Below are 12,398 nucleotides of genomic sequence, written 5' to 3'. Positions count from 1 at the left end.
TGTCAAATCCCACAACTGTAGGTCACCTCGTACATAATGTGTAAACTTGGAGAGCTCCGTCTGTCTGTCGAGAGTCGGTTCGCCGATCCGCGTTGCCTCATAGCCAAAGAATCTGATCTAACACCCACAACACACATGTCCACACCCGCATTTGATTTCATCATTTTTTTAAGCACTAAATAATCAGTTCCCCATGTTATGTCATGAAATAACTCAGCGAAAATGACTCAATTGTCAAGTCATTAAACACACATGTTTTTTGGGGAGCTGTGAGTAACTTTAACGGAAACATTTTTTAACCACCATACCACAAATCTGATTAGTTTGTAATGAATATGGTCTGTCTGTCTGTCTGTCTGTCTGTCTGTCTGTCTCTGCAGAAGGGCTTCACTCCTCTGCACGTGGCCGCAAAGTACGGGAAGATGGAGGTGGCCAACCTGCTGCTGCAGAGAAACGCTCCGTCCGACTCTGCGGGGAAGGTAACGCACGTTTAAAAACGGACACAATGTTGTTTTTCCACAGCCACACTCTTTATCACCACACTGCACTATGCTGTGTGTGTGTGTGTGTGTGTGTGTGTGTGTGTGTGTGCACCACCTAACAATCCTGTGTTTGTTCAGAGTGGACTAACTCCACTGCATGTGGCGGCACACTATGATAACCAGAAGGTGGCGCTGCTCCTGCTCAACCAGGGAGCTTCACCTCATGCTGCAGCGAAGGTAAGAGTCGGTCATGGTGAGCTATATGTTTTTTAACGCACCGACACACAGAACCCCTCTCTCCCCCGCTCTCTCTCTCTCTCTCTCTCTCTCTCTCTCTCTCTCCCTCCCTCTCTTCTCTCTCTCTCTACCTCCCCTCTCTCCCCCCCCCCTCTCCCTCCCTCCCTCTCTTCTCTCTCTCTCTCCCCCGCTCTCTCTCTCTCCCTCTCTCTCTGGCTGAAAGCAGGCTGACCTAGATTCAGTCACCCACATGCAACTGTGTGCTATAGCCGAGCGAAGCGTTGTGATTGGCTAGTTGGATTCCCCTTTACATGCTTACAGCATCTATATAGGAAGAGCTGCCACTAAAATGAGCTCGACCCCAACACAAGACATGCAAAGATGTTAACTAATTATACATTTTAATTTATTAATTTAGCTTCATGCCCCAGACATAAACTGTAATTCTGCTTTAAGAGGATGAAGCTCCAGTCCAGAGAATAATGGCAGCATATATGTAGACATAAAGAGAATTGAGCTGAATGATATGGCTAAAATGAATAGACTTTTTCAAATGTTTTAATTCAATTTGACAGCGACATTGCATTATACATTGTTGCACTTAAATAAAGTGCAACCCGTGCAATGTATGTAGTTAATTTGCTATACTTGTCCGTGGTTAGGCTTTTTCATGAAAAAGAAAAAAACATATTGTATAAATAGTTCATCTATTGCAATGTCACAGTAACAAATTATTATTAAGAAGAAATAAGAAATAATAAACACTTTTTTTCATTATTACTTTTATTAACGAGTGACTCAAAACCAGTACATGTTGTTCTATTTGTCAAAACCACATGATACTTTTATAAATGAAGCAATTAGAAGAATTAGATCTAGAATGTTCTGTATTTGTTGTTACCTAAATCGTGGTTTGTCGTGAACGACTGCGAGCAGAGAAACGATCTTCTCCGTGTCTCCGTACCAGAATGGTTACACGCCGCTCCACATCGCGGCAAAGAAGAACCAGATGGAGATCACCACCACCCTGCTGGAGTACGGCGCCTCCACCAACACGGTGACGCGCCAGGGCATCACGCCTCTGCACCTCGCCGCGCAGGAGGGCAATGTGGACATCGTTACGCTGCTGCTGGCTCGAGACGCTCCCATAAACATGGGCAACAAGGTAATAGAGTAATAATATCTACGGTGTGTTTGTGTTCTATTTATATTCATCTCCGTCTGTTTATCTAACTGTCCGTCTGTCCTCAGTCCGGTCTGACTCCGCTCCACCTGGCTGCCCAGGAGGATAAAGTCAACGTTGCTGAGGTTTTAGTCAACCAGGGAGCAACGATAGACCCTGAGACCAAGGTACAGATCCTAAAGTCTTCTGGTCCTCATTGTTTAATTATGGTTCTCTGTTTTTATGGCAAAACAAGCAATCTGACATTGTTGCCCCGGGCATTGGTTCTGTCCTTTTTACCTTTTTTTAAACTCATGGAACACTTTCAGAAGGTTGTACTTAGGATCCAGCTTAAAGGGTTACATCTAGACCATTTATGAACCCCACTCTACCCAGAACCCCCTACAAGTGTTTCTACAGAGAACCCTTCTATGGTGCAATGGTTCAACCCAGAACATGTTTTGGAAGTTCAATCAAGAACTTTTCCACATTCTAAAGGTGCTAACGACGACCCACTCAGGGGGGTTCCACCGATAACCCCTTTATATTCCAAGAGTTTCATCTAGAACCCCCTCAGGGTTCCACAGAGAACCCCTTTATATTCCATGGGTTTCATCAAGAACCTACTCAGGAGATTCTACTGGTAACCTTTTTATATTCAAAGGGGTTCATCTGGAACCCACCCAGGGGGTTCTACCAAGAACCCCTTTATATTCCAAGGGCATCCAACGGTAACTCTCAGGGGGTTCCACTGAGACACTTTTGTATTCCACAGGTTTCGTCTAGAAAACGCCCAGGGGATCTTCCGAGAACCCTTTCATATCAGATCTATTAACACCCATGGTTTCAAAAATCCAACTTTTTTCTTCCAAAAGGGGTTCTTTGGATAAAAATGGAACCCTGAGTCTTCTAAACATTTTATTATGTTCAGATTTTAAGCAGGCAAAGAAAATAATAACATTGTAACCAATGACCTGAAGATCATCTCATTGCTCATCACATTTATTTTCTGTATCATCAGCTGGGATACACTCCGCTACATGTGGCCTGTCACTATGGCAACGTGAAGATGGTCAACTTCCTGCTGAAAAATCAGGCGAAGGTCAACGCTAAGACCAAGGTAGCCATTTAGTGTGTATATGTGTCAGATGGTATATATTCTCTGTATATCGGTGAGTGTAGAATGAATGTATTCAGAGTTCAACTCTTTTTTTCGCTCCTCTGCAGAACGGCTACACACCTCTCCATCAGGCTGCACAGCAGGGACACACACACATCATCAACCTGCTGCTGCATCACGGAGCCTCGCCCAACGAACTCACAGTGGTTAGTACACACACACACACACACACACACACACTCTGATGCTGATACTACAGGATTTATGTTTTCATTCAGACCTCTGTCCCTAAAGTCCCGTTTCCAAATTCTCCCGGAAGAAATGAATGTAATCGTCTCCGCACAGTGAATAATACTGTTTGAAATGAATCACTCTAATCTATTATTTTGAATAATTCTTTTTTTTTTTGTCCAGAATGGGAACAGCGCTCTGTCCATTGCCAAGAGGCTCGGCTACATCTCTGTGGTTGACACACTCAAAGTGGTAACAGAGGAGACTATGACCACTCAGGTGCGTATGTGTTTCTGGTTTCCTGCCTTTCCTTGTGTGATATAAAAACAGTGGCGCTATAAACCTTCTAAGTAGGGATGCACGATATTGGATTTTTTGCAGATATCCAATATGCCGATATTTTAAAACTCATTTGGCCGATAACCGATACCGATATATATACAAACTCGTAACGGATGATGGTTCTTCAAATGGACAATTAAAGTGCAGTAGGCAAGTCTGGCAGATCGAGTCACATTTCTAGTCAACACTCACGCGCCTCCCCTCTACCACCACGCTCCTCCGCTCCCTCCCATCGAGTGCTCGTCAGTGTGCGTGCACCAGATTCTGTGAACGCGCCCGTGTCTTCTCTCATCGATAAACGGCATGGAGTACACTAGTACAATTTGTTAAACTACATGTTTTAACAGGTTTACAGCACACAGCGTCACAGTTTTACTGATATTCTACCAAATAATTAACTAATGATCTATTTAACACACCCTGTTAACTGAAGTATTTTAACAGTGCATTTCTATGAATAACATCCCGCACGCTCACAGATCAGCGGAGCAAACCCGTTTCTTGCCCGTTTCTTCATGAAGCGTCCGTCGACTCAGCGTGCGCACACAAAGCCTTCCTGCCCCGCTCAGCTGATTACACCTCCACCTCACCTGCGGAGCCTCACACAGCGCGGAAAGGTTCGGCGTGGGCGAGCGTGCGCGTTCCCTGCTCCGTGCACAGTGGGACAATCAGTCTTCACCTGAGGGGCGCTTGGCGTTACCTCTGACTCGCCGCATAGTGTCGGCTTCAGTAAATATGATCAAACAAATGTTGCCGACTGCGACTTACGTTTTAAAAGAATGCGTCTTGGCTCCTCCTCGTATCACCGACGCTGAACAATCATTGCAAATACAAACTTTGCTATCCGTTTCCCACACCTTAAAAAACGTACACACCGCCGACATTCTCCCTCGCTCTGCTGCATGTTGAAGTAGGTGACGTGTGGCGTCGCGATGCGCACGCAATCCTCGCGCCCTCGGCCATTTAATCTGATTTAATCAAGGAAGCAGCAGTGTTTATTTATCGGTTTAATATATCGGCATGTTAGCCGATAACCGATAATACGTTTTAACGTCAATATCCGCCGATACCGATACCTTGCCGATAATATTGTGCATCCCTACTTCTTACATTGTGAACTAAATTTAAGACTGAAAAAGCGTCCATATGCATTTCCCATAAATTCTCAAATGGCCATGTTAATTATAATTATAATGCATTGCAAACGGTCTAAGCCATCTTGGATTTTGCAACCAGCAGTCACACGAGAGGGGAGGAGCTAACTCTGAATAAGACTAAGATTTTTCACGTCTGCCTGTTTTCTAATCTGTTTCAGTTTATGCTGCTGATGCTTAGCTCTTAGTAGAAATCTACTAACTGATTGATGTCGCTTCCACTTCCTGCAATGATGTTTGACATTAAAAGCCTTCTAGTGGCTCAAAAATGTAGTTTTTTTTATATGAAATGTCTGCAGGAAGTGTTTTTTATTTCATGGTAGCTTTACACTAATGTAAAAAAAAAAAGTACTGAATGAAAAGGTTCTAAAGAGAAACTTGAACACTTGACAGTTGTACTTCATTAACATTGTGGGTATCGTTGACTGTTTTGGCAGACTGTGATAGAGAAGCACAAGATGAACGTTCCGGAGACCATGAACGAGGTGCTGGACATGTCCGACGACGAAGGTGAGGATTCATTTCACACCTTAATGATGTCTAAATTTACGTTATTTTAAATTAATTAAAACCGTGTTTCCGCCCCATATACCCTCAGTAACCTCAGTCACAAAATCAGGGCGAACAGCCAAAAGTCTCTAAAATCCCAGTCTGAGTCGTATTTTGGTGAGAGTGGGTCCCAGTGCTGGTCCCTTGGGTGCCACATTTCCCACTGTTGTTCGGGAAACTGTTACTTTGTTGAGTAATTTGGGTGAACAGCATATTTTTGTTTTGTTTTCGTCAAAAATGTATTCGATTATACTTCATTATTTGACACTTTTAGCTGACTTTCTTAGTTTTCAGTTCTTTCTTTGCTTTTAATTTTGTTATGAATATGATTTTTCCATATTGTTTGGCTCTTTTTTTTTCTCTAACCCTCTCCTCCATCCCAATCACACAGTCTGTAGAGCCAATGTCCCCGAAATGATCACAGAGGACTATATATCTGATGTGGAAGAAGGTATTTTTCATTTTCTTTAATTGTTTTTTTCTTCTTTTAACCCTCACGCCTCCCTCTGTATGTCACTCCTCTGTTTAACATCAATAATCTCTGGTTTCTCTTTGATTTATCCATGCTTTATTTCATGGAAAGTAGTAAAAATACCAGGATGTAAGTGTATGCTAGTAAACAGGTACTCTATACGTGGGATCCACCCTCCTGTACTCGTAGCTGCTGCTTCTCGCTGCGTCTCCTTCATGCTGTGACGTTGTAAAAAACTATATAACTCTATTTTCATGCATCAAAATGCAGAGGGATATGCCTCTTTTTTTCTCTCTCTCTCTCTCTCTCTCTCTCTCTCTCTCTCTCTCTCTCCTGGTTGCCATGGCAACTGTCTGCATATGGCGTTGCTGAGTGTGTGACAGATTTCTTTTCACGCCGTGGAGTAGACGGTGCACACACACACACACACACTCGAGCCTTTGTCTTCAGAGCGCTTGTCAGTGATGCTTCCATTGTAGTTTGAACACATTCGGGCCCAAAGCAAACATGGTGTCAGCTGTGTGTGTGTGTGTGTTTGCTTCTTTTCTCTCAGTCTCGGTGTGAAAAGAATGAACTTGAACTTTTCACTGACTCTCTAATTTGATTGGGGGAGGGGAAAACCTAGAAATTGATGTATTGAGATTTTACAATCAATATCTTCCTTTTCACTTCTGCCCTCGGGGGTTTTGTTGTTTATTTTTGTCTGCGTTGATGGAATAGAATGGTCAGCTCGCCTTTTTAGGTCGTCACATGTTTCATGTTGTCTGCACAGCTTTTGGAATCTGTTTCATCCACAGTTTACTTTCCCACAGTGATTAAATACGAGCCGATAACATGACATCACCTTCCTTTCCTTCAATAATTTTAGCAGAGACAAAAAGGCGTAGAAGTCAGATACCAAATGTCTCATTTACAGTTGAAATAGATTTGACCCTAAATGAAGAAGAATTAAATGTCTTCAGAATACCTGAAGTCTTATTTCTTCCACCTTATCTTCTCCGGTGGTGTTTCGGCCGTGGACGGTGATGGTCTCCAGGTCCTCTGTACTTAGCCCAGCCCCCATGCTTCCTTTCCCGGTGTTGATGAGTGTGAATTCTGTCACATGGCGTAAGAAGACAGCGAAATGGAGGCAAAACGTATAGTCCGATTTTAGGCTGAGCTCACAGCATCTCACAAATTGCCAGCGATGGCCGTGGCTGGAAGCGTTGTGTTTTTGGGTTGTCTGTCAGGACGTCCATCCGACCATCCTGGTCAGTTCTTGTGAAAGCAATATCTCTCAATTCCTCAAATTTGGTCCAAATGTCCACTTGGACTCGGGGATGAAATTATTTCGATGTTGGTGGTCAAAGGTCACAGTGATCTCACGAAACACAACTCAAGAATTCATATGCTGTGAATGAATATTTCACACAAACGTCCAAAAGGATAAAAATGTTGAAGTGATGACGTGGATGTAAACCACTATGTGACTCATCGGCATGGGGGTATATCTAGTTGAATTTATTTTTAACCTTTATTATAATTGAACCCGCTGTTCGTGTCTGTCATGTGGCTTCATGCAGCGTCGCCTGATCTGAGCTCTAAAACGTAGGTTAATGTAACGTACAATAGCAGGACGCCGTGAAGTGTAGGTGTTTCTAGCGAAGCACAGTTGCAGTGGATGTGCAGCGATGCACGATTCCAACTATGGATATCCCAAAGGGTTAAAAGAAACAGTCAAATCTGTATTTCTGCTTTATTTGAACAGATATGGATGTTGGAAATATCCGCATCAACTATTCCTGTAAGTCCAAACACCAGCGACTTCGCCGTAACTAACTCTGAGGTGTTTTATCTATGTGTGTGTTTCTCTGCACGTTTGCTCTCTCACTGGATTTGTGTGTGCGTTTGTTTTTGTTTTGTGCTTGTAGAGTGGCCATCTTTAATTTCTGATCTAAAAATATATGAAGTGTAAGCCTTAGTGCGCGCACACACACACACACACACACACAAACACACACAAGCTCACATACCAGCTGGGTAACAGCAATGATTAACATCTCCAATAACACACACAGTCCCTGCTGGTCTAAATCAGGACGCCCCACAAACCCTCCGCAGCCTTTTAAACACTGTTGTGTGCTTTCCAAAGGGTTTTAAATGTTGTAAATGTAATTAATGTGTGGTCGGCACAAATCTAAAATCTGAATCACGCAATAACTTAACAGTATATGATATATTCTCCCACTTGTTCCAAATCGAGCTTGTGCTTGATCATGTTTCGAGTTTTGCTTCTCAGGCGAAGATCCAAAGTCCGTATGTCCGTGTGGTATGTTTTCATCCTTGGCCCGTCGTGCCAGTCTTCAGCTTTGAAAATTTCATATTCTAAAAATAACTCACTGGTTATTTAAAAAAAATAAATAGGAGCGGGGTCGATAATAAGAAGGCAACCGACTCATTTGTCAAAGTCTAGTGTGATTAAAATAATCTTATGGTTATCGTTTACATTTGTACTTGAGTAAAAAAAAATTTGCTTGACTCAGACTTGGCTGCTCTGAGAGTCGTTGAAGACTTTACCTGAGACTCCAAAGCAAAAACATTCATGTCTCAAGTTAATTAATGTTGTAAAGTCCTGGAAATCTTAAATAATTATTGATTCATGTTCTTTTGGACAGAAAATGCTCAGATGCTGAATCGCTGTTTAACATTCAGACCAGAAACATCTTGACATCTACGAGAACTTGAAACTTGTTAATAATGATAAAACATTTAAGTCAAAATAAAATGCAAAATGTTTGAATTACCCTTTAAATCACATCCATAGTCCTATTTAATTATATATGCAAATATCAACATTTCCCTGCAAATCAAAGTGTGATGCCTGCTTCCGTAAGTCAACCACTTTAAACCACTAATCATGACATTCATCCATCCATCAATCTGCAACTTTCAGCCATTTTTAATGATATCTGGGTCATTTGCGGGTCAGTTGAAATAGTCAAATATTACCTCAAGGTTCATATGAATATTGAAGTCATAATAATTTACATTTCCTTGGGTCCAATCGCCATAGTTGACTCTTGATGGACCATAATGTACTAAATGAACATCATGCTGGATTGAAGAAGACTTGAAACTAGAGATTGAGACCATAAACTCATGTTTACAATGTTTACTGAGATAATACATCAAGAGAGAAGTAGGACCATTTTCTCATATACTTCTATACAATCAGAGAGGAGTCGCCCCCTGATGGCCAGCAGAGAGAATGCTAGTTAAAGGCACTTCGGCATTGGCTTCACTTTTTTAGAAACGTAGGTAGCAGCTTTAAGATGTCAAGATCAAGAGTGAAGGAGACGCAAAAGGATGAAGCAAGGAATAGAAGAGAATAAAAAAAGGAATAGGGAATAGAGAGATTAAAAAAAGACAACGTAAAACACAGCAGAAAACGTTGAGATGAAGAAATAATCTCTGGATGGAGGACGTTTACCGGGCTGGACGTCCCACCATAGACGCTGCTGCATAGGTAGTTTACATGTTAGACAACTTGGCCTAAGTCACACACCCATTTACTATTTCTGTCCTGCAGTGAGCTCTAGGTGTCTGTTCCACACACACACACACACACACTAGATAATCCTGGAGCAGGGTTGGTAGGCGGGAGAAAGCAGATCTGTTTGTGTGAGCGACGGGCTGTGAGAGAGAGAGACAGGAGTGGGAGAGAGAGAGAAAAAGAGTAGAAGGAAGTGGAAGGAAAAGTTATTTCAGGGTGCAAAACCTGCAAACTGGACTTGTGGCTGAATGAAGTGCTTTAAAGCGGGAGGTGAGTTGTGGAGGTTTGGAAGGCAGACTCATATGGGGGGGGCATCCCGGTGAATGGGTTGGAATGTGGCCAGATGGGGTCTGCAAAGTGAGTGTAGGGGGGTTAGGGACCGGGGGGAAGGGAGGGGTGCTGTAGCAGCAGGGGATGAAGGGACAAGAGGGTGAGACGGGGGTCTCCGGTGCTTTCTCTGCTTGCTGGAATGCCTCCCTTTTTCTTTTCTTTTCTCTTCTCCGCCTGCATGCACTTGCTCCCCTCTTTGACTCCTCCCCTCCTGCCTTCTCCCTTTCGGCGGCGCCGTCAGCGGTTCATCAGCCAGCAACAGGATCTACAGTAACTCTGAGGGGAATAACATGCTGCTAGTCCTGTAACGTATGTTCCAAACACTTCTTCAATGGCTTGAGTGATTTGTTTACTGTGATGACACCTGTGGTTTTTATTGACTGGATACATCCTTCACACGAATCTGTGGTCAGTCACTTTACTTTGATATGAAGCTTTGAACCGTTGGCTCACTGAGAGTTACTGTTACTGACAGCAGCACTTGTTTGCTGTTTGCCAGCTTTACTGTTAGTTTGTTTGTCATCTGGTGGGCTGAGACAAACAAAACCCTTTTGGTGACAGCAAATACTTTTGTTTGTGTGTGTTTTGTTTGTTGGACCAGCGCTGAACTGGAAAATGGCCTCTGGGCAAAAGGCTGCATTGATCCGTCCGTCTAACAGAGCTCCTCTGTCATGATGTGCACGGACGGCCAAAACAGGAATAAGATTTGCATTTATAGTGAAGCTCGTCTGCCACGGCTACATGTTGCAGCATCAGATGTGCTGCAAGGACGACGTATTCCTGCAGCCGATCCGGATGTTTGGCAACACACCGGTCCCCTCGACCCAAAAAGCAAACGCTGTTTGTTTGATTGTTGATCATACTGAACTGAGGGGGGTTTAGCTAAGGAAGTAGAGCGGGTTGGCTGGCAACCGCAAGATTGCCAGTTCAATCCTGGGCTCCTCCTAGCTGAGTGCCTGGTGTCCCTGAGCAAGACACCTCACCCTAATTGCTCCTGCGTGGTTGACTCCTCCGTCGGTGTGTGAATGTGTGCGTGAATGGTTGAATGTCAGTCATTCCTGTAAAGCACTTTGGATAAAAGTGCTATATAAATGAGGACCATTTACTGAAGATGTGTACGAGGCTGTGAAGGCCGACTATTGGGCGCATTGTCTCACCAGCCTCTTTTAAGTCACTTTAAAGCTTCAAAAGTACAGACGTACAATGTGAAACTTTCACCATAAACCCAATTTTTGAGTTTGCGCTCTGCTGACTTCTCCCTACAATTTGTTTCCTCAACGCTCCCATTTTGTATCCTTTCTCCTGTGTGTGTTTACGACCCCGCAGGTGACGATGCGATGACGGGGGACACGGATAAGTATCTGGCCCCCCAGGACCTGCGGGAGCTGGGGGACGACTCGCTCCCTCAGGAGGGCTACATGGGCTTCAGCGTTGGCGCGCGGTCTCAGAGGTAAGACGCCCGACACGAGGTCGTTACGACATTGTGACTATTATGACCAAGTTTTTTCATGTCAGTCATTACGACATTCAGTCACAGCTGTCACGAAACGAGAACAATGCAGATCAACAATGAAGCAATAGAATTTTAAATGGCAAAATCTCAGCTGAGTGGTTACAGCCACATTTTACCCCTTATCCTTTGTTGCAAGTCATCTCTCTCTCTCTCTCTCTCTGTCTCTCTGTCTCTCTCTCTCTCTCTCTCTCTCTCTCTCTCTCTCTCTCTCTCCCTCTCTCTCTCTCCCCCTCCCTCCCCCCGAGGAGTCTCAAGTCTCATTTGACACTGTCAAATAAAAATCATTTAAATCATTTAACCTGCTCCCCAAAGAGGATTGGTTCACTGACAAGGAGTCCACGGTACAAATATGTCTTTTGAATGAACCATACAAACGTATTGTCTTTGGTTATCTCGCTGGCTACAGTAGCAAAATACCTCCGTGAGTAGTCTCACCATCACCAAGCTTCTACAACCACCTAGTTTTATTGGACCGCTAGTGGAGGCATTTAAAACTCAGGTGTGTTGAAGGATTAAAAAACAGGAAATTGGCCGCTGCTGTTCTTGTTCAATATGAGAGGAATTTGTTGGGTTTTTTTGCATAAAAGTTAATTTGATAGATACACTAAAGTTGAGACATGCATTTTTTTTTTAAATAAATCCTTTTTGTCCAGAGGAAGTGAGATGATGGTGAGCATTTACGTTATTCGGACTATCCTGAGACTTCTCCTCTCCCCGGTGGGAGGTCACAGTCCGCTGTTCCGCGGCCGTTGAACTCTTTTCGCTCACACAAAAACATATTGACACTTTTGCAACTCGCTGAGCAGGGAGGGGTTATTGAATATCTGAGCAGTGACACACACGCTAGATGCTGAGCCACAGGAAATTAGAAACATGTTCGATTTCATGGCCTTGAGCCCTGGTTTACATCAGCACACACACTGTGAGAGCGGCGCCGGCGGCTCAGCCAGAGAGTGTGAATTGGTTTAACAAATTTGCCGGTCTGCTGTCGGACCGCGTTCAAATCACTTCCAGATGAGTCAATTTAGGAAGTCATTACAAAAATCACTCGCAGTGATTTGAAAGTGAGTCGTAGTTATGTCATGTATGTGTTTTTTCCCCCGTCGTCAAGCTGTAAATTAACATTTTAAAGTTGTTTTAATACAAAACACAGGAGTCTCCTGGAAAAATCAATGATACTATAAATTTACGTTATGGCCTTTAAATTAAATTTTTTCTTCTTAATCCCTGAGAAACTTCAATACCCATGAGCCTCAGCTACGGTTACTCTGGTG

At 43.4% G+C, this 12,398-nt stretch overlaps 2 protein-coding genes across 12 annotated transcripts in view; one reads left to right on the top strand and one right to left on the bottom strand.

Annotated features, from left to right (window-relative positions):
• The window catches only part of LOC311032688 (ankyrin-3-like), a 121,682-nt gene that overhangs the window by 68,779 nt on the left and 40,505 nt on the right, over nucleotides 1-12,398 (top strand). For 8 of the 11 annotated variants that reach the window (XM_084039647.1, XM_084039648.1, XM_084039644.1 and 5 more), the window contains 9 exons: nucleotides 381-479; nucleotides 621-719; nucleotides 1,687-1,884; nucleotides 1,971-2,069; nucleotides 2,903-3,001; nucleotides 3,109-3,207; nucleotides 3,416-3,511; nucleotides 5,166-5,238; nucleotides 10,938-11,061. In XM_084039647.1, coding sequence (XP_083895773.1) covers nucleotides 381-479; nucleotides 621-719; nucleotides 1,687-1,884; nucleotides 1,971-2,069; nucleotides 2,903-3,001; nucleotides 3,109-3,207; nucleotides 3,416-3,511; nucleotides 5,166-5,238; nucleotides 10,938-11,061 — 986 coding nt within the window. Of the gene's footprint in view, nucleotides 1-380; nucleotides 480-620; nucleotides 720-1,686; nucleotides 1,885-1,970; nucleotides 2,070-2,902; nucleotides 3,002-3,108; nucleotides 3,208-3,415; nucleotides 3,512-5,165; nucleotides 5,239-5,668; nucleotides 5,729-7,496; nucleotides 7,533-9,869; nucleotides 9,921-10,937; nucleotides 11,062-12,398 lie in introns of those variants that run through there. The other 3 variants (XM_084039639.1, XM_084039638.1, XM_084039646.1) reach the window with 3 other exon arrangements.
• LOC311032690 (plexin domain-containing protein 1-like) overlaps nucleotides 1-12,398 on the bottom strand; it is a 164,284-nt gene that overhangs the window by 149,490 nt on the left and 2,396 nt on the right. The window lies entirely within an intron of this gene.

This window comes from Eutrigla gurnardus (genome assembly GCF_963514095.1).
Source record: "Eutrigla gurnardus genome assembly, chromosome: 22".
Taxonomy (NCBI): domain Eukaryota; kingdom Metazoa; phylum Chordata; class Actinopteri; order Perciformes; family Triglidae; genus Eutrigla; species Eutrigla gurnardus.
This window is presented reverse-complemented; position numbering and strand designations above follow the sequence as displayed.